This window comes from Gymnogyps californianus, chromosome 10, assembly GCF_018139145.2.
Source record: "Gymnogyps californianus isolate 813 chromosome 10, ASM1813914v2, whole genome shotgun sequence".
NCBI classification, from domain to species: domain Eukaryota; kingdom Metazoa; phylum Chordata; class Aves; order Accipitriformes; family Cathartidae; genus Gymnogyps; species Gymnogyps californianus.
The window spans coordinates 11,562,394-11,584,691 of NC_059480.1; the positions used below are offsets into that span (position 1 = coordinate 11,562,394).

The 22,298-nt window shown below is 41.4% G+C and overlaps 1 protein-coding gene across 3 annotated transcripts in view; it reads right to left on the reverse strand.

Annotated features, from left to right (window-relative positions):
* The window catches only part of PID1 (phosphotyrosine interaction domain containing 1), a 91,155-nt gene that overhangs the window by 46,882 nt on the left and 21,975 nt on the right, over nt 1-22,298 (reverse strand). For 2 of the 3 annotated variants that reach the window (XM_050902413.1, XM_050902411.1), the window contains exon 2: nt 8,634-8,780. In XM_050902413.1, the coding sequence (XP_050758370.1) occupies nt 8,634-8,780 (147 nt within the window). Of the gene's footprint in view, nt 1-8,633; nt 8,781-10,627; nt 10,693-22,298 lie in introns of those variants that run through there. The other variant, XM_050902412.1, reaches the window with a different exon arrangement.

Genomic DNA, 22,298 nt, shown 5'->3' on the forward strand with positions numbered 1-22,298 from the left:
TGCTAATGGATGCTCTGACTTTTTATTTCCTTGTGTTTTTCAAGGGTTTTTTGTTGTTTAGGGGATGTTTTCTGCAGCCTACTGCCAAGGAAAATGGGCTTGAACACACATACGTCTGAGCAAAGTCCAGCTTACCTGGTGCGACATTTCTGCTCCTATTTCTTCATGCAAGACAAAGTAGGGCTGGGAACAGGTCACTCCACACACAAAGCCAGGGACCCTGGGCCTCGCTCCCCCGAACAGCTGAGGAGGCCCCCAGCACACTAATTGTCAGGACTTGGGGGGACCTCTCTTCCCAGGGGACCGGTCTGGGCATTGTCTGCATAGTCCACAATAATTGGAAGACTTCCCACCCAGCCCAAGGAGTAGGGGAGACAATCCTCTAGTCCTCCTGGGAGCGTGCACACACACATGACTATTTGCATTGCATATCTCTCTATGAAACCCAGCTCACTCCTTAATTTTCCTCACGATATGCCCAGCCTTGAGCTCCCTCCCTCTTGAAGCAAATCCAAGGGGAACCACAGGGAGAAGGCCCTGCACCCAGGGTAGTTAAAGCCCTGTGCTCGCCGCCAACATGCAGGGCAGCTCCCAGAAATCCTCCCTGTCACCAGCGCTCTCCTCCCAAGGTGGCGGTCTTATTCTTTTTATGGAACTCTTCAAAATGGTTTGAGACACACATTCTTAATGAAAATCCAAAAGTAAACAGAAATAGGCAAAACTGCTTTCCTTTAATTAATATACATATATTTAGAGCAAAGTTACTCCACCATACGTAGAAAACAGCCACATACTTTCTCCTATAAAGGTAGTTAAAACAGAAACATGAAGCTGACTGAAATACATGACCATTTTTAGATGGGATGTAAGAACTTCCCGAACAACAAGATGCCCTTTACTTGAACCATGGTTTGAAAAATGTCACCGGTGCAAATGCTAAGAAAAAAAAAATACCACCAGCATATCTGACAGGACATAACTTCCACCGCTCTCAGAATACATTAGTCTTACAATGCCACTTTAACAGTAAGCAAATAAAATTATGCCAAAATACATCGAACACAGCAAAACTGAACACTGCACAAGATCCTACTTAAAGCAGGCTCAGCTTCAGATTAATTCAATTGCTTTAGCCAATTTATATTCTCCACCTAAGACTCCTGGACTTCAGGAAATGAAGCATTACGACACTTTAACAACATTCTCCACTTGCATCTACCCTTCATATTTCTATTAGCTCCTCTGCACTCATTTAAAGCATAAATCCTCACTGACGTAAATGGGCTTTCCATGCATGTAATAATAAAAAAAAAAAAAAAAAAACCCATATGCAAGAGAGATTCTCTCTGAAGCTGAAAGCTGAGAGCAGCCAGTGCCGAACACCATGCAGCATGTGCTGCCTGAAGGCAGCTGCCATCCTGCATGGCTACATCCCACCGTGCTCACAATGGAGCCCACGGGAAAGCTCTCATTAACTTCATAGGTGCAGGGCAAGACTTTACCATACGGTCATGTTTTGAAAAAGAAATGAGCACATGCAACTCTCCATTTTCAATATTAGAACAAGACTCGGCCAAATTCTCTAAAGCACTCTGGGATACATGTAAAGCTTCTGCAAGCAGTTTACTCTTCCTTCACTTCAGTATTAAGCTTTTTTTTTTTTTCATTTCCGTAACACTACATGAAGAAAAAGTAAACAAAATACTTCATCTTCACATAGCATACTTGTTGGGGCATTAGTTTATTTGATGCACTTCACTTTTGGAAAACACATCATTAAAGCCTCTGTATCTCTTACCAATGAGCACTATATCTAAATATACTGAAGCTATTAAGATTTGCCCCATGCAAGAGTTCACATGTGTCCTTTTGGTTCATTTGATGAGGGGAGAAAGAAACAGAAAAACAAGCTCTCAATTCACAGTACAAAATATGTAATACTTATGGATAACAACAGAAGGCCTTTAATGAAGGAAGAAGAAAATAAGCTCTGTGCTTCACACTCACATTAAACATGGTGGAAAACAGTAGGCTGGGGAGTAATGGTACAGTTTAGCTTGTCTCACTTGTTTAATTTGTTTCTTTATTAAAGTTAATGTCCATCTTAATATTACAGGCTTACAAAATGGTAATGAAGACCAGGCAGCTAGCTGGACTTGTATTTACAACTGGATAAACCTGCACTCAAAACAATCATTCCTGACCATGCTATAGCTGCGAAAAGTACATTTTTATTAAGCTTTATAAGGATAAAGTGAGGTGGTTTTAAGAATATGTGCAGCTTCCAACCAGCTATGGTTTCAGTAGCCAAAATAGCAATAAATGTTCAAGAGGAATAGGGTTTTTAAATTATCTATGGAAATCTAAGTAAAACACTAGATTGTTAACCACCTATTTATGTCACCTGGATTTCCCCATCTCAGAAAGTCTTAGGGCACATTTTCAGACATTTTGAGCCAAAAGGAAAGAGGAAAAGAGGAACAGGAAAGAGCACCTTGGTCTCTGGGTATTGAAATAAGACACAATGTTCTCTCTGCATTAATTTTGACTGATTCAGTATCAAGACACACAAAACCAACCCGCGCACAGTAACAGTGCGGCAGAGGGGAGCCATTCGCCTACTTCTTCAGCTGGCCAGAGCAAAAATTTTGGGTTTGGGGAGCAATGAAGAGGAAGAGGCATGAGGCTGGGGTTGCCACCACCAAAACCACGCTGTGTGGGCTGCTGGACTGCATGAAGCTGGGAGGATGGTTCATCAGTTTGGGCATTTTCTGAATGTTGAGGGGCCACCAGGCCCAGGAGATGGGGAGCATGCTGCCTCCTGAAAGCTAAAGCAATAATGTATTTGGCCACTGCCATGGCTGAGCTGATTAGGATGGGACACAAGTGGCAGAGGTTGCATAGGACAGAAATGCTGGGCAAAACAGTTTGGGAAAGTCTGATCCAGAAAAAAAAAAAAAAAAAAAAAAAGAACAACAATCTAAGTTTTAAAAGTGCAATGACTAATAAAAGCAGCAACACAGCATTAATAAATTTGCTGTAGAGGCATCTAGGGTAGAGTAGAAATGGGGTATTTTGCAAGCATGTGGTAAGAGACAGTCCTGTTGCAAGGCCTTTGCAATCAAAATTAACAAGGCAGAAAACCAAAAATAGGCAGTAATATCAGAGCAGACATTATTCCTAAATGACTCTCTTACACAAGGAATTAGAATGAGGCCTAGCAGGGCAATTTTAAGACAATGTTTTATTTATTTAATAAGTATCCCAATGAGAAACATTTTATTTCTATGGATCATAATCAGATCACAATCAATATTACTCACTATTCATCCTATAAACTTATTATGAGCTTTTCCCTTGCAGACTAACTTCCAGTCTCTGCTACACTGGTGTAAATCCTGTTGCTCAAAGCATGTTGAGACAGCTCACGTGCACAGAGGTTTATTAGTAGGGCCCACAGTTGATGGCATGCATTGTCTCTAATGGTGAAAGTTACTTTTGAGAAAAGAAGAAAAATGGGAGAAAGACAGAGAGACAAAAGGGAAAATGAAAACTCTTGGCAGCAGCCAGCAAGGCCAGGAGAAGAGCAGCAACAAGGGCAACAGGCTGCCCCAGTGGCTTTGGTGAAAGGGCACAGAGCTACAAGTGGAGGGCAGGCTGCAGGAAGGCAGAGGCAAGCCCTTGGCATTGCACAGGTTAAGGCCCCTCAGGCACTGCCCAGCTCTCCCAGAAAACACCTCAAATCCAGTTAATAGGTTGACACAAGTGTAACAACATCAGGTGCGTCCCAGAGTTGCAATAGTCAAGCTCCCTGCCTAACTGCTGACACTACACTGTGCCAGGGAAGCCCAACTGTGGCCATGGTCCCTTCCTGCTATATAGGCCGCAAATAAAACCCCACCGTAATCACCGCCCTGCAGCAAGCTTAGTACAGGAACCATTTTCTTTTTGCCTTGTGAGTGAAGCAATGAAGCTATTCTGAAAGACCAAGTTCCATTTACTTATATTACTTCTTGGCTATTTTTTAAATCTCTGTCAATATGTGCAAGACTTGTTTTTAAAATGCCAGTACCACTCTAATGCCATTTATATAAATTGCTAAACAAGACTTCCGTCAATCTTCAACTAAGATACACAATCACAGAAATTTCAACAGTGTACCTTCCACAAAGCCTGAATTAATAATCTCACCATCTCAATCAATGACAGGCACGCAACGAGTATCATGCCTGCAAATGCCATATCATTAATACAAATTTTTTCCATTTAATAAAAGCATACTCTTAAGAATGCAATTATTTGCACTGTTTATGCTCCCCTCATCTGAGCCTCCCAGGCTGCTGAGAAAAGTTTGTCCACTGGTGGGAACTGGAGGAATAATATCGCCTGACCCAGGTGGATAACAACGAGCTACTGATTATTCAGCACTGACTTCACTTTGAAGAGCCTTCCAACAGAAAGAGAAAACAAAAAAAGTTAAACCTATGACACCACTTCAAAAATCACAGGCAGCATTTTTAACCTCTGTCCTTTTGCATTACTGCAGCAGTGCCTGGAAAAGCTACAGCAGAAGAGAGTCAGTCGTTTAGGCAGTTCCCTTCATGCCACCACCATAGCTCAAAGGGACAGAAATCAAGAAACATTAGAATCAGTGTAAGCTGATTAGGACATTAAGGAAGAATAAAACAGACAGAACTTAAACAAAATCCCTTAAAAGGCACAGAGAAAGCACGCATTTCTGAGTAGAGAGCAACTTATTTTCTGGAGATACTCCAGATTTTCAGTTTCCATCTGGTGGTACTTAGTGTTGTGATAAAAGAGGAGGAGGTTTCCAGCTGAAACACAAGGGTGCACAACACTTGACATGAAAGACCTACAAGCAGGACAGCCACAGTCTAATCAAAATCCTTAGGATCTGAACAAGGATGGACACATTTTTATATACACACATCTAAATCACACTCATGCCTGTATACAGAAACATGCTCTATTTAAATAAAAGCAAATTAGAAACCTGTGACTGAAAGTGTGGTCCAGCTAGGAAAAACAAAAGACTTATTCTCACTCTTTTTTGTCCTTCCCCAACAATGGGTGGTTTAGCTTAAGCTGAGACTTGCCATTTACAGGTATACAATAAGCCAGCTGGGTTTTTTCATTCTTTGGAGCAGCTACTCACCTTAACACTTGGTGCTTCAGCATTCACAAACACCACATGCATTGCAGGGAAGAGGCAGGATGCACGTGGGTGCTCAACTGAGGCTGCCAGAGAGATGACAGCCCTGCATCCCGCTGCTCTGCCCTGGCGGTCTCAGCTGGAGGAGGACGAGAAGCTGTGGTTCCTCTGGGGCCAGAGACCTGCCTCTCACCTAACGTACACCATGGCTCAAATGAAAGCAAACAACCCCCCAGGAAAAACCCAGAGTCCGAGTGCTTTATTGTACCCAGAAATCCTGCTCTGTTTTAGGCTGTCTGCTGAGTGGGGCTGCGACAGTCCAACCCCAGGGTGCAGGGCTGTCGCTCCACATTTGCAAACAGGACCGGTGGGGAAAGGAGGGGAAGGGAGGCAAGAAGGTGTCCTTTGGGAACTACAGCCTCCGAGTCAACCCGTCTCACTGAGCAACCAGCACCACAAACTCCAAAACGTGTGCGCCTAAAGGTCTGTGCTGCAAATCAATGCAAATACTATCTATTTCTCCTGTTTGGTGAAATCATGCCCACAAGTCTAGAAGGGTGGGAATGGCAACAGCACAGCCAGCCCAAGCAGGCAGGTATAGACGTGCAGTAACAGGAGGAATCAGTCTTAAGCCTTCTGCTGTAAGTAAAACATATAGTTTAGGAAACACAATGGCAACAAAGTTGCATCAGATCTGGAATTGGGCAGGAAAGAGAAGCTCTCTGAATTTGTTCAATTATTTAACTTTCCAGATTTTGTGGGGGTCCCCCTGAGACTACTTCAAGCAAGACATTTCTCTGCTATTCTTAAAACCATCCCATTCAATTACAGAATGAGATTGGATCTCAGCAGAAAAGTTTTGTTTCTTCAGGATTCAGCAGCTAACGCCAAATGAAAGAGAAAAGAGAAGCCTGTCTTGCGATGAAAGGACAAGGAAAAGAGCAATTGCGTAAGAAAACCAATGCCCAGACCTCTGAACAGCAAAGCAATTGCATGTGTCAAGTTCCCATAACAAGATGGTGCCAGCTGAGGCTTATGTTAAAACTGTGCAATAAAATTAGATGTCTGGAGCCTCTGTCAGAAGAACGATGCTATCTCATTAATGGGATTACATAGAAAAATTGGAGGGATTTCAGTCAAGAGGAATAAAACGATTAAGGATCAAAAGAGTGTGACTCATGAAATAAAGTAAAAACTGGATGCTGTGCTCTTGCCTGAAAAGCCCACGTCTCAGAACCGGAGAGGCTCAGTGGTACCAGCAACACCACAGCATCTCCCCGCCTTACACCTGGAACGGCAGTGATAGATCAGACCCCACAGAGTGAAAACTTGTATTATAAAATACTGGCTTTGTTATGGCAACACTATTATCATATCACTCAGCGAGAAACTAATAATCAGAGGGGAAAGAGGAGAGGAAGGCTAATTACCTATGAACAGCTGGAGGATACCAGCCCTGTAAGAGAAGAATACATTTAGTCAGAAAAAAAGAGAGGCGAAAAAGGAGGAGGTTGTTACTAGAGAGACTGGGTAAAATCAGAGCCTTTCAGTTAATGACTGGAGAGTATTTCTTAGCCATAGAAACAACATATATGTGGAATCATCTTCCCAAGGTGGGTAGTGGAAATCACAACTGCTGAATCGTCTGAAGAGGGGCTGGCCACCACCCCAAAACCACCACCGTAAGACTCCAGCACTGGCAGGAGATGAACTAGCTACAGGGGGAACGGGAGAAGGAGAAACAGTGCAAGCAGGAGAAGGGGAGCGTTGTGGCAGCAGATGTTCCCTAGTCACCACTACCATGTTACACTGCAGGAAAAATAAATGAATAAATAAAAGAGATCTCTAAATATAGAATGAGATTCTCTTCACTGAGGGGTTCAACATCTCTCTGCAATCCACCTTTTCCAGTTGAAGGACGGTAGGTTAAGTAAAAAGGTTCATTTAAATTCTACACACATTCACAGAGACAAACTGATTTCAGAAGGCATTATTATGTCTGAACTCTCTCTTACTAGGGGTGAAAGCCAGATACTTTGTGAACCATTTTTATGATAGCTAATATTCTCTAAAAATTCATTATATGTCAACATAAAGGACAAAAGACATCAACGTGGAAAAGCAGATGCTACAAGCTACCGTACAAAGCATATTAGGGTCACTTGCCCTGCATTCCTCTGCATCAGCACAGGGCAGCACTGCTTCAACACTCAGCAGCAGTCTTGTTTCTTGGCTATTGTGACAGGCAAGAAGTCAAACAAAAATGACACTTCCCAAGAAGAAACTTTGCTGAGGAAGTGCCAGACCTGGAGGTGCCCAAGCAAAGCCCTTCACAGCATGCCCACAGCCTGTGCCATCTGCACAGTATGCCAAGAGAAGCAGGGGAACACACTAGGAAGCAATTTCTTCCAGCCCCATCTCACTCACTTCAGATCCGCCAACAAGGAAGAGTGTGTGCGCACGCGTGTGTGTATACACACTGGCAGGGGAGGGGGTTAGGACATTTAATTGCACTTTGGACCTTATCCAGTGCACGTAGCATCAGGCAACGGCTCTTCTAGAGCTGACGCTTTAGAGAGCAGCGGAGGCTGAAGCCCAGTTCTCTCCATTTTCACCAAGACCCTCGAGGGCAGGTGGATACTCCCTACAACTGACAGCCAGGCTGGGTGAAGGGGACTTGGCTGCCAAGCCCCGACTGGCAGCACAGGCCAAACTGATAGCCAGCTCAGTCTGCAAGGCTGCCCATGGCTCTGCAAGGCTAGGCAAGCTCTGCAACCAGGGAAAATGGCTCCAACAGAAGATGCAAACAGAGCAGATTTGTTTGCTATTTTTATATGGTTTCTTACCACAGAAGAACACCCTCGAAGCTCTTAAGCCATTAAACTTTAAAGAAGAAGGGCTTTTTCAGAAGCTGTGCTTTGATGTAACTGGGCAAATTCATCTTGTTGCTTAATCAAATCAAGATCTAAGTCTCCTCCCTGTCCTTTTTTTCCCTTTTTTTCTCTCTTTAAAAAACAAACAAAACAAAACAAAAAACCCCAAACTAACCTCGAGTTTTAAGCTGCAACCCTACTTCTGTATGTATATACCTCTGTTAGTACAGATTGCTAAATGCAAATACACAGCATTTGGCCCTTCATCTCCCATCTCAGCACTAGCACTTACAGAAACAATGGCAGTGTTTACAACAAGCGATGTTCATTGCAGGCTGTTAGAAATCCTCCACAATTTGCATTGTGCCACACAACCCAAATCTTTTTTTCCTGAAGCCCAAAATTTCTGGTCAGAAACACCCAATGACTTCTTTGATTTAGAAATATTATAGTAATAGTAGCAGTTAATGGGGTTTCCAGAACCACAGCAATGACCATGTTGGTTACTCTGGGCTCCTTAGAGTCCTCACACATACAAGGGACACCTGCACAGTCATCTCGTTCCTCAAGTTTATACTCCTGAGTACCTTGCATCCAGTGTGAGTCCGGGACTTCATGAGAGGAGTTGTGGTGCACAGCTCAATGGCTTCTGGTTCGTGGAAGATCACTGTCGGGAGAGGCTCTTTCCGAAGAGTTAGGACATTCAACTTAGTCTTTAACATGGTCTGAAAGTGCTAAAACAGAGAAAGAAAAGCAATTACCTCCAGTTCTCGTGCAGAAAAGTGAGAGTTAATAATTGGATGTGTCTGCATGTTTCATTTGCTGTTCAGTGCCTTGGAAGTTTCGGTGGGGAGAGTTAACAAGTTTTATAACTTAAGACAGTGAACATTCATTATTATTATCAGCAATGTGGAGACTGTTTTTATTTAAAAAAAGATATACACATACAAAATGAGAGGATTCATTAGAATCCATGTATGTCCCAAAAGGGTCTAAATTCAAACTCTAATCGCTCCCAGGCTTATTATGTAACTGTTCATAGACCCAGTTCCTCTACTAATGACCATATGGAGGGAAGAACAGGGGATCAAAGAACAGTTAAAGAACTACGGATTCATCGATTCTTGTTTTCTTTCCTCTGTACTTAAATCTCATCCCATTGACCTTTGTAGATGTTATCATTCCCGAGCTGAATGCCTCATCGGTTTGCCTTTAGCATGTGAATTTTAAATTCTCTTCTTTTGTAAGCCATAGTTCCTCTAGTCTCCAATGTAAATGCCACTACTGGTACTAACGAACAGATGTCATTCAGAACTTGTCACTTACTATAATAGACAAGAAATAACTCCCCAGGCTTGGGTGAAGAACTATCCAAGCGAACAGTAATGTCGTTGAATGAAAAGCTTCTCAGCAATTGCTTAGAGTGAAGAAAGTCAATCCTTGTCGACTTCCAAATCAATTTTGTGGAATCAGGGGAGTCAGAGAAATTTTTCAACATTTAGATGTTTCTTTGAACTGACCTTCATTTGAGAAACTGAACATTTTCACTTGCTACTATGTATCTAAGGGGGAAAATATGCAGATATGAAGCAAATCAATGTAGTATTCCCAGCCAGTAACATACTGCAGCACTGTCTAAAGAAATATGCATTTATTAAAGCTTCATAACTTAACTCTTATAAATCAGCAGTTATTAGATGTATGTGCAATGACTCCAGATTACTTTCATCAAAACCAAACCATTTGTTCTGACTTTTTATGGGAGATTCTTAACTTGTTTTGCAGTCACTCCTTTCCTCAGCCTCCCCTTCACCTCTGCAAGGCAGACAAACATTACGGGGTCTGGCTTGCAGAGAGAGAGATGCTAAATGATTTCCCAGACCCATACAAGAAGTCTCTATCAGAGCTAGAAAATCAACTCAGGGCCTTGCTTTTCAGTCCTGTGCTGTAGGTGAGGAGAGTGCCTATTAAACATTTTATTTATACACAGGAGGATGAATCAACTAGTTAGGTACTATGCTGTTTTCATATGGGTTTTTTTGGATTCAAGTATTCCATTGAAAATGCATGAGAATTTCTTGGAAATAAGCTTCCTACTTAATTTATAAATACTTTATCATTAGCTAACTGAAAGCCTGTTAATACACTTCTAAAACAGTTTAATCCTTAGCTCATCAGTGTTTATGTCTAATAATTGTTATGATATTGGTTCTACAGCACCTTAAACACTCTCAGAAGCATATTCAAGGCATAAACACTAACAGTCTGTGAAAACAGTACTTGTTTTCCTGCCTCACGCATGAAGTTACAGCCTCTTACAGCAATACTTTAGGGCCTCCGTGCTGTTTGTGCAAGCATTCACATTTCCATCCCAGTGAAGAAATCTACTCATATTATTTTTCATCTGGCTCATATTACACATTATCCCATTCACTGTCCCGAACACAGCTCCGGCAAAAGAGTCCTCCATTTAAGATGATTATACGTTAAAGAATATTCTTTGACACATGTTTCTGAAGATAACAGAGCTCTTTGCCAGCCAGGATTACTAAACTTACTGAGAAAACCTATTTCATTTTACCTTTCAGTTGCGATTAACAGCCTTTTGTTTGGAGTTTCCTAGGCTTCTCTGGTGAAGTTGTCAGCAAAGATAACCAGCTGTGACGAGTGTAAAGCAAGCTCGAAGTCTGAGATCCTGAGTTCGAAGCAGCACCGCTGACTACCAACCACAGCGCTGGGCCTTTTGGTCCCATTAACTACTTGCTGTCTACTACAACTGTAGTTCTCTCTATTAGCTTGACTTGGTTTTATATATAGGCTCTAGGTCTGCTAACTTGCTGCAGAGGTTGTATTTCTGGAGGAGAAAACATGCAGAAGGGAGAGGGTGCTGGAGACCTGCCGTGCGCAGGTTGCAGTGATTCCCCGCCTGTGACTGGCCCCTTTTCAAGCACGAGGAAATGCTGTCTCCAAGGTCGTCTGCTGCCTTGTGCGTGCAGGGCATGGGAGAGGAAGGCAGAGGTGGAAAACTTACCTAAATGTATTTTTAACCTGAAGTTGTACTATTTTGCTGGTGGGCCAATTTTGGACCAAACCAGAGATAATGGTTGCAAAATATCAGCTTGAAGAAGATCCTATCCTAGCATTTAACTTCTCCCTCCCTATGTGCTGAAAGAGCTCCGTTTCCGTAGATGATCTCTTTACAGAGGTTCTCAAGTAAAGAACGGTGCTTCCATTAGATACTCAATAGATGAAAAAACTCCATTTAGCCCCTCTGAGTACTGAGCTGGGACCTCTGAAATGGTTCTTCTCCTCTGCTAGCATCTCTATCAACTTCAGTGGGACTACTGAGAGAGAGAGAGCACAATTTGACCAAAATGAGGAAAACTATGACAATGATCTACTTTTCTTCATGTTGTAACAACCACATATACAGTCTTAAACAAGGAAAAGACTACTCTCTGCCTTACAAAGGCAATTCAATACTTGTATGAGCAGCAAGTTGGAGTGGTTGGGTGCCAAAAACACTAGAGCACAATTGGCAGCAAACAGATAATTAGTTGCCAGAGAAGTGCAGGACGGATTGGGGGTGGACACAGAAATAGCCTTTTGCTTTGGACTGCATGGCTAGCACAGACAACACTGCACTCCCTGCACACAGGTCATATGATGGCTGCCATAAGAAAATCAAGTCTCTGCCAGGAGACATCACGCAGTGAGCCCCCAAATAAGCAAGTTATTTAAACACATGCCTAACTTTCACTGTGTGAGCAGTCCCAGTAAAGCACACGTGGGTAGTCAATGGGATTATTCATGTGCTTTAAGCCAAGAAAAGGATAAAGTGCTTCGCTGAACCCATTTCTTAGTTTCCACTCCAAACTGGCATCTCCTGCAGAAACTGTTGGCAAATGCTGACCTATAACAGTAGCCAATGTATTTTTTCAGAAGAGGCATTAGCTCTCCACTGCTGTGAACCCAGAATATTACTTTAAAGCGCTTTAAGTTCACAAAGTTCTTGAAAAGCATGACTTTGGCAATTCAGTGAATCAAGGTTCAGGGAACATTATACCATTCACACCTCACGTGCCAGAACCACTAGGTTCATTTGGTAGCTCTTATACTGAAAATAATCAAAAGAAGATATTCTTAACTGGCATGACTGTAACAACAGCTCAAAACTGCACATCATTCATCCTTTATCCATTTAGATGGTGCTACTGATATAGACTTTATGTTTGAAAGAAATGCAAGGAGCAACATAACAGTAAGAAATTGGCAGGAAGTTTTAAAATTCCTTGAACAAACAAAATACCTTAATTGCCAAAGAAAGGATCAGAGCTGTAATTAGTATTGTATTTTCCTATTTGCTGAACATTAAATCATTCAGAGTAAAATTTAAGTAAAGCCCCTAATACCATTGGAAAATTATCTTAATACAAAACCACAGTTCTGCTTATTCAAGGATTCAAGTTCCATCATTTTCTTTTGCTTAGTTTACCAGTCTTAATGGCATCCTTTCCCCCTATAGAAGAAAACTGAAGGGTGTATAACTGGTAGCCCAAACCCACAGCAGGCCAAGACCGTCACTACAGAGGTACGATATATACTTGCCTCCTTGGTGACCTTCAAAGTGCTCCCTATTTCAATGAAAACCCTGTCATCACTAGCCCTCTTAGCTACAGGTTAATTGAACATAAGAATCAAGAACTTCCAAATTGTTTTCAACATATATTTTGTTATCAGCTCAACAGTCACACATTAGCTCTAGACTAACTATTTCACAACATTCAATTTGCAAATTGTAGGTGCTATGTATTTAGTCCAAGCACAATTTCTGTTGCTGTTAAAACTAAAAATTAACAGCATTCGGGTTTTGGTTTAGTTTGTCAGCAAAAATACAGTCACTTCCACAACTCAGGCCAAATGTCTTGGAGAAAACAACTGTGACTCCATACAATTAAACGTGCCTTGGAAGAAAAAAGTATGCACTGACAATTTGTAATAATAATGCTTAACACTTCTGCACAGCTCTTCATCGTCAGGTCTTAACTAAACAGTCACTGCTGTTCACAATATTGAGTACTCAGCAGCCAAGCCTGCGCCTGGTGGATCTTTTCATTTTCATGATGAAAATAAAACAAAGACTCAAATTCAATACATCTAAGAAAGAGTTATATATTGAAAGTGAACATAAAAATAGATGTTAAGAAAGAGGGGATTGTAACTCACTATAATCTGTAATCCAGCAATAGGGGATGAGCAAAATGAACACAGTTTACAGGCTAATCGGGTTGCGACATGGTGAACTAAGAAAGTCTTCAGCACCTTAGCCCTCAGCCCCATTATCTCTTAACATCAGCATTACAACCACCACACGACTGCATAAACTGGCATCGTGTTTCCAGATGACCTGTATTTGGCTAAATTTTGCCAAAGAAATACATTGAGTGCAAACCCCAAAATGACAGGATGTTAACTTGTGAAAAAGAGTTATTCTAAAAGTTCAAAGCCTCTGAAAGAGGGGTTTGCCAGAATGAGAAGCAATCCTCACGGCAACTCATCCTTCTACAGCACCTACAAAGGAATTCCCAAATGAAATCCATGTTAGAGCATCAGCAAAAGATCAGTGCCCCGGAAATTCAAAAATAACCTCTATAATTTACTACTTCAGTGCAAGTACTTCCTCTACCTTTGGAATCCATTTAGTTCTGGAATGAAACCAAAACTTTTCTAACAGCATACCACAGCAAGACACAGCAGCCTACGAGGGGAAAGACACAACCAAGTGCAATGAACTGCAAGAGAATTTTAGAAAGTCCAAATGTCCCTTTTCGTCTATTCCCAGTGGAATTTGACTACCAACGTATCCAGTCTGTAGATACAAGACTCCACTCTCTTAATCATGGTCAGAGATGACGACAACACAGTAGTCCTTTAGCAATATGGTTACATCATCAGTGACACGAGCACAGCTGTGACCTGAGGACCACCCCACCCCAAGCCTCTAGCTTTTCAGCAAGAAAAGAATTCTGATACATATGAAAACTAATCCATTTCAAGGCTTTGTTTTGTTTAAAGCAAATGCTATCCAGTACAGATAAATGTCACATCTGATCCATTTCTTGTTAATCAAATATTGCTAATACAGTTTAAATACTTTCCCCTCCCCCATATTAAACTTTACTGTGCTGTATTTATTTATCCTTTACTAGCAGTTCCTATAAACATTGTACTGAACACTACAATAAAACCCTCTACAGAGGGGATGGAAGCACTTATCAAAGTCAGAAATCATCCCATCAGCAGCCTGCTCTGTAACACAAAACTGACTGCAACGCACAAATCCAAGATCATGTCACATCTCTTCATACTCAAGCAGATCCGGCCCAAGTAATCTTCTTGAAACCAATCCAACTCCAGAAATCTGTTTATTAAAAGGATATCTCATCTAGCACGTCAAGAGCTATATTTTGCCAGCCTATCAAACCAAATCCATTCAATCTCCTTCAGGTAACAGATGCTATTTAGGTGAAAAAGCAGGTAATTATGTCTGAATTTACATCTCTCAATCACAAAGAAACAGCAACAGGCACGAAGGTAAGACAGACTTGCCTGCAGGCACCCTGTGACACATTCTGGAAGTAGAGGAGCTTGGGCAGGCCCATGGCACAACTTGGCGCGACTCAGTGTGCTGAGGGCATGGCACCCGCAAGAATCCTGGGGCAAAGCATTTGGGAAATGTCGTGCCACAAAAAAAAAAAAAAAAACCAAAAAACACAAACAAACAAAAAAACCCAAACACTTTTGCCACCCCTCCATGTGCCCAACGCCACCCTGCATGGTTGCACATTAGAAACTGAACCAGTGCCTGCCACCATTTTCCCCCTCACGTCCCCCTGCTCCTACCATCCCCCCACCAGATAGCATAGAAGAGAGACAGGGGCGGCGGGGAGCATTTTGGCACAGAAAAGAGTAATTCACATTTGCCAGGGAAAGCTCAAATCTGTATGACCGGACACCGAGCAGAAGATGGCATCAAAGCAAGCAAGGCATGAGACTGGGGAAAGGAAAGCTCCCCGAGAGGCAGCACCCAGCATGCTGCAAGCAATGCTGCCTGCTGCCAGGCACAGAGACTCTCCTGGACTTCTCCTGCCATTACTGAACATAACAAGGGAGTCAAGAATAAAGCTCTGATGGAAAAACCTGTAATATACAGAAAAAACGGATATATGAAGAGAAGGGGGACACGGGACTGCAGATAGAAAAGCAGGACAAGGACACAGGGAAGCTTTTTAGGATGGCAAGCTGAGCTGCAGTGTATGGTACAGAGGAAACCGAAATCAGTTGAGTGTCAAAAAGCCTTTCAGCAAAGATGCTACTGGATCTTTGCACGCAAGCACCCGAGAGTTATTCCATCTCACTCTAATACCAGTTTCTTGGGGAATATTCTTCTTCCTGCGGTGATAAGACATATCTCTTAAAAACATACAACTATCAAGATTTCATTAATAAAACTTGCACTCCCTATCAATAGCCCTGATCACACAGCTGCCTGTGTGACGATGCTCACATTGCCTTGTTTTCTTACAAGTTTAAAGAATTTCTGTTTCCTCACAATTTAATTCATGTGAAACGTTTTGTTCTCAGACCCTGTGTACTTTGAGTTTGCTCTGGCTGGATGCCTCCATTCTGTTGCCAAGCTTATGCGATTCCAATCAGCAGGATCGCTGCCCAAACAAAACACAATCCCAGATACAAACACCCTCCAAACTGCAGGGAACTTCAGAGCCAGATGAGAATTTCATGACTGATCCTCTAACATCTCTCTACACTCAGCCAAACTAAACCCCCCGACCTAAGCAAATCTAAATATACAGGATATTCAGAGACTAAGTTCCCAGTTTAGCCACAATTGCTCAAAACCTGAAGTCCCACTATAGAGATCCACATCAGAGTAGGAAGGAGTCAATATTTCAGGACACTCATAATCATGAAAATAAAATAAGACCTCCCTGAAACTTCAGTAGAGGAGGTAAAAGAAGTCACAGTACTATAATAAAAAGTTCTTTGACCAGTCTCCACATTGCACTACCTAAATTCCCAGTCCATTATTTCAGTGGAAATTAGGCATGTGCATGGAAGATGAACATCTAAATATGTCTGTTTGGATATGGGCTTTTACAGTTTATTATTTACTGATGACTGTTAAACATATTTTTAAATGAGCTGTAGTTTCCAATGCCTGATGTTCATGGCATATACTTTATACCAGAACAACATTTTTTTAGCATCAATAGAAATAAAGCATAATGACTTTCATCAATGTATCAGCTGAGCTGCACTCATAAATAACTGCTTCCCAAACTTTTGGCCCCAGAAATCACTGTTAACTCTCAAATTTTAATAACTTTGTCACAACTGAACTAGCTCTCATGCCACCCAAACCCAATTAACAGATAGCCGTGTTGTGTATTTTATTACATGCCATCATTGTAAATAACATTTACGCTTGCAGTAACAACTTTGCCTTTTCCTTCCATCCCATCCCTGATGATGTTGGTCTTCAAACTACATTCAGAAGTCCAGCAAACAAAACCAGCCTGGGAAGCACAGCTCCATTACATGACGCTGAAGGAAAATAAAGTCATCCTCATTATCTGCTGTTCATCTTCTCATCACCAGAGCAGCAGTACCTCCCCAAAAGCACTGTGCCTGTGTGCAAGCCTGGAATTTTAAACTAGATTACAATTTCAAAAGTACCAGTATGCCAGAATTCTCTGTACAAGCAGAGGTATTTATCAGCCCCAGCATTTTTCAGGACAAATGGCAGTCAAAATACAAGCCCAAGACAAGACAAATGGTTTAAAAAAAAAAAAAAAAAAAAAAAAAAGGAAGAGTGAAAATAAACTAAGAAATAGGAGCTGACAAGAAGAGAAAGAACAAAATAGGACACGCAGCAGCATAGATATGTCAAGTTCATTCACTTTGATTTTGAGCTGACCCCTTAGCTGCTTTTCAACCTATTTTTCCCCTAACATGAGTTTCCAGTAGATGTATTATTTGGTATAGTTGGCCCAATATTAAAACAACGGAATCCTGCAGCATGAAGCCGGCTGTTGCTTTTTCAATTTGCTCTTGGACGCTTTCCAATAATTTCTGTGTCAGAGGATGCTTTAAAAAGTTCTTTCTCCTCACTCTGTGCCTGGCAGAGCAAGCCCATCTCATACAATACCTGCCAGGCAGCCACTGCATTCCCCGATACAGCCCCTTCAAAACCAGCATTTCACACTCTCACTCTTCTCCTTCATTTTTTGCAATAAATCAATAACTTGTTAAGCAGTTATGTAGTTCAGTGACCTCTCTCTTGCCTTTCTAAGACTTGTTCTCTGAAACAGGGGTATGGACTGCATGACATAGGTGCCTGCTACAAGCAGGGAATTTGCCCTGATTATTTATTTGCTAGAGGTGACATTGTGCCTAATACTACGCAGAAACAAAGGGTACAAATTCTTGCCAAAAAAGCTTATGTATTGCTTAAATATAAACCAAATGAACTTTTGATCTAATGAATTCTTGTATTTACAGCTACAAGATAATGAGAATCCATTCCTTCCTCTAAAGCTGTCCATTTTATCACTGACTCCTTTGATGCTAATTTACAGCACTGTCTTTTCCAGGTCTGAAACACCCCCAGGATTCAAGCCTGGCATTCCTGAGGGTCTCTGAGAGGGTGTCCTCCTACTTCCCATGGACACAAGCCAACCCCAAGTGAGCAGACCTGCTTCTTCAGCAAGTCAGCCTTTTTGGAAAGCCTCCATCAGGGTGCATCCCCTCCAAACCTTGCAGAGGGCAAAGAAAGGAGCCTGGTGGCTTTAGCCTTCCCTCTCTCCACACATCCCCATGAGCACCATCAGTACATGATCCAGAGCATCCCCAGGGGAACCATGTCTGGCCAGCACTGCTGTCCCATCACGTGCACCTTCCCAAGGAGACTTCCCTGGCCCTAACTACACTCACAGGCATTTCATCTCCTGCAATATTACTCCTTTTGTGCCTCCACCAGCAAATTATTCATCATGGCGGAACTCTGCCAGGATTTATGGCTATACAAACCTTTGAGCAGATGATGCAGTATATCGACAAAATTTGGGTCCCACTGCAGTGCAAATGCAAAACCCCTATCCCCAGGGGAACTTCACATAGTAGGTCTTCCCACTTCTTAAAGCCATGAATAAGAGCACCACACCAGAGAGCCTACATCAGGAATAAGGGAGTCTACACAAAGTGATCAAAAATACCCTTCTACAAAGTGTCTCATTAATGCAGCAAAGCTTTAGAGTTGGATAATTGACAGGATTTGCACCAAGAAACCTTTACAAAAGAAAATCAAATGAACTCATTTACATTCCTGTTTCTCCTGCAACTATCTTACCGGTTAAGCTGAGCCAAAACAGCCAGATGCAGAATTATTCTGATTTTTCCAGCGCAGAATGAGTCAAGTAAAGTGGCTGAGGACAACGCTCGCCTTTGCTGGGGCTAATCTACAGCACCCACGGACAGGACAGCCCTCTCATATCCACATCCTCCAGATACAACGGTTAAATCTGCATTGTGTTTTCAAGGTTTTTCAAAAGTAATTAATCTTTTCTGATGTTTCCATTTTTCTGATTTTCAAAGGACAAGTCCTTAGCACTTGACGAGAAGGGAGATTAAGCTTCCGAGTTCTCACAATTTAAGCGCTCAAACCCAGAGATACTCAGAAACTCCAGCTTCTCTGTAAAACCTCAGTTTCTTCTTTTTTATTTGTCAGCAAAGTTGAGATAATTTTGCAGAAGCTTAACTAATTCCTTGGCTGAGTATTAAGTTTCAAAATGCTAGTGATTATACACATATATACATCTCTATGGTTCTTAGAACAAAGAAAAAAAAAAAAAAACACCAAAAAAAGCAAATCCCTCCAGAAAAGAAATAAAATATGCACCATGAGATTCAACCAGACGCCCTCATCCCCCCAAGCATGGTTAATATACTCGCTGCCAGTACATATGGGACCAATTAAAAAGAGCTAACTCCTCACACAGGCACTGCAGCGTCACTCTGGAGGAATCCACAATTGATTAAACAAACTCAAGTAATTCCATTCTGGAAACATGTGCTCATTCATAACCAAATCCCAGTCTTTAGGAATCCCATATGCTATGAAAAAAAACATCCCTGCTTCCACAGAAATCTGTGGCAAAACAAATCTGAAGTTCAAAAGGAACAGAACTACCCTCATCTTTACTGCTGCTTTACATGTGCTACTACATGCACCTACATGAAGAATTATTACTACTTTTTAGAGTAGTAACTAAATTGCTATTTCAGACTTCTAATTCAACATCGCCAATGAAATGAAGAGCATCGAATGATGGAAATATTAAATTGTTTAACTAAAGAAAACAGAAGAGCTCAAAACTATCCAAATGTTCCCTTCCAGCAAGGCCAGCAGAATTGGAAGGCTTCAGGCCTGTAGAAGGATCATCCGTCAACCTTTTTATGTTGTGAAAGCTACTTCCTCCTTTTCCAGTAATTATACTCTCACTTTTGTCCAATCTGCTCCAAACTTTGTTCGACACAGCAATGACTTGCAAGTTTTCCAGACAGAAAACAGCTGCAGAATAAACAATGCCGCAGGGCAACAGAGAGGAACAACCTTATTCTCAGTACAGCTTCAACTTTCTTCCCCCCCTCCATTGATTGCTGACCACCACAAACACCATCCATTCTCAGCCACTTTACAACTTAAATAATTTTACATTGAAAAAAAGCCAATCAATTTTGAATCTGCAAGTTTGGGCTCAACTTCGAGAAATTAAGTTGCAGAAGAAACAGGAATGCAAATGAGAGGTGTTTTTTATTATTATTATTAAATGTTTCTTGGTGCAAACCCTGTCAATTATTGCAAACAATATTTTAACATGTTTCAGGCTTAGGGGAAATGAAATAATACAGAACATCAACATCCAGGGAAAAGGGCCTGGGCTGTTAAAGCCCTGAGCTTCTCTAGATGCAGATCTAATATATATTCCTGTAACACAACATGATGGAAGTATTCTGAATACCCATAACATTTACGGTCTCCAGTGTACCTGTGTCAGGCAGCTAGTTAAACAGATGTGAAAGAACCAATAAAATGAAAATAAATGAACTGCCTGCCCAGCATTTCCCCACTGTCTTCTTCCTTTGCCCCATTCAATTTAACTTAGAAGCATTACTGATGTAATGCATAGAGCTGTAATTCTACAGGAGATGTTAACAAGGTGGCTTTTATCAAACTTAATGCACCTGAAATCTAAATTATGTACCCTGAAAGAGAAGGGAGTGAAAGAATTTAGGGGCCTCTGATAAAATATTAAAGTATTGAATCTTGTGAATACCAATTAGTCATTCCTCTGGGGAAAAAAAGTTTCAAGACAAATATTTCTTTTAATCAAAAAAGGCATGTATTTGGCTGAAAAAAACCACACCACTGTGATGCAAAATGTTTGAGCAGCTTTACAAATTCAGTCCTCTAAAATTATACCAAGACTGCTAAAAATTCCACTTTCACTACCACCACCACCACAAATAAATAATTGTCAAAATAAATCCAGTAGATTACCATGCAAAAATGTGTCTTCTACAGCTTAACCTTGCGCTAATTCTTTTTATAGCATGTCTCTCTGCCCAGATTTGTAGCTTTTGTTATTTGCATTCTGACCACTAAGCACATGGGTTATCAATCTTATAATTCATTTTTTTTTATACTTTAAATTCTTCATGCTGCAGCCCTACTGATAACTTCTCAACTGTGCTTATTTAAGCTATTTGCATACGTAATGGCCATACAGTTATTTCAAAAAATCTCCAAGTCAAACTAAGTGATGTCAATGACAGTAATCTGGCCAAAAGAAAAAAAGATAAAAAACCAAAGCCCGATTCTGAACATGTACTGATATGGTAGTAACCAGGTAGACTGCAAATATGAGGCAGATGGATGCATGCACACAGGGATTCAATATGAATCTCCAGTGCCGCTTCTGTATGGGTCAGCCCCAAGTCTGCAATGGAAGAAGAATCCACAGAAGACTTTTCAAGGGAATCCATCAAGTTTCCTGACCTCTTCTACAAATACTTCTAGGAAAAGTAACTGTCTAGCTCATATTGTTTATTGCAGATTCTTACCTTTGGAAAGTAAGGATCTTTTAGAAAGCAATTAAAGTAAACACCAACCCATGAGCTAGGATCATCAAGGCGAACTACTCTGATGGAGCACCATCATCAGAAGGGCACTGCAGTGGAGATCTTCTATCGGTGAAGCTCTACGGCATACAGGGAACAATGCAACAGCTACGCAAGACTTCTGCCTCATCACCACTCACTTCCATCGGAGTTTTCATTATAGCTGCTGAGATCCTCAAGACTGCCCACTGCAAAGCTTCTCTGCCTGCACACGAGTCAAGAACATTCAGGAGAAAATGTTCCACGTGGGCACAAAATAAGGCTTTGCCTCTAGGTCTCCACTTGGGAAGTCAGAGGGCAGTCAGAGCCGAACACTCAAAATGAACATTTCTCTTCCTGAGGGTTGATTCTGAGCTAGACGACAGAGGGCTGTTTTCTTGCTTTCCAAGAGTTACCATTATTTAAAGGAAAGTCTGTAAAAATGTTTGTACTGTTGGTAAGTTACTTGGGAGACCACCACAACTAAAATATTTTCATTTTTAAAAAAAAAAAAAAAAAAAAGTATGTCATTTCAGTCCAGAAGCAAAGCTTGAAACAGATAACCTCAAAAATGGGAAGTCTGGGCAAGCTGTTAACTGAAGTCACAGATCTTGAGACGGAACTTTAACTCCACGTCAATTAATCACTGGTAGTTCCCCTCCGACATACTGACCTTTAATCCAACTACACTATTTTCAGTCTTAGATGGCTTTAGGAACAGAAGGTATCCTTGTTTGATTTTTATTAAATTTTGGATCCCAGGTTCTCTGCCTGGAACAGATTTTCAGATGACATTAGAAAAGCCTCTGAAATAACATCAGTCAAGTTTTGCATGCACAGCTATTTGCACAAGCCAATTCTACAGTTTTACAAGAAAATTGGCTAGATAAACATCTGTCTGCTCCATTTTGAGCAGCTGATGAGCGCGGGAGACCTTTGCTCGTTCAACAAAGCCTGTTCCCTCCTGGGTACAATCCAGCAACCACTATAATTGAAGTGTTCCAAGTTTTGCC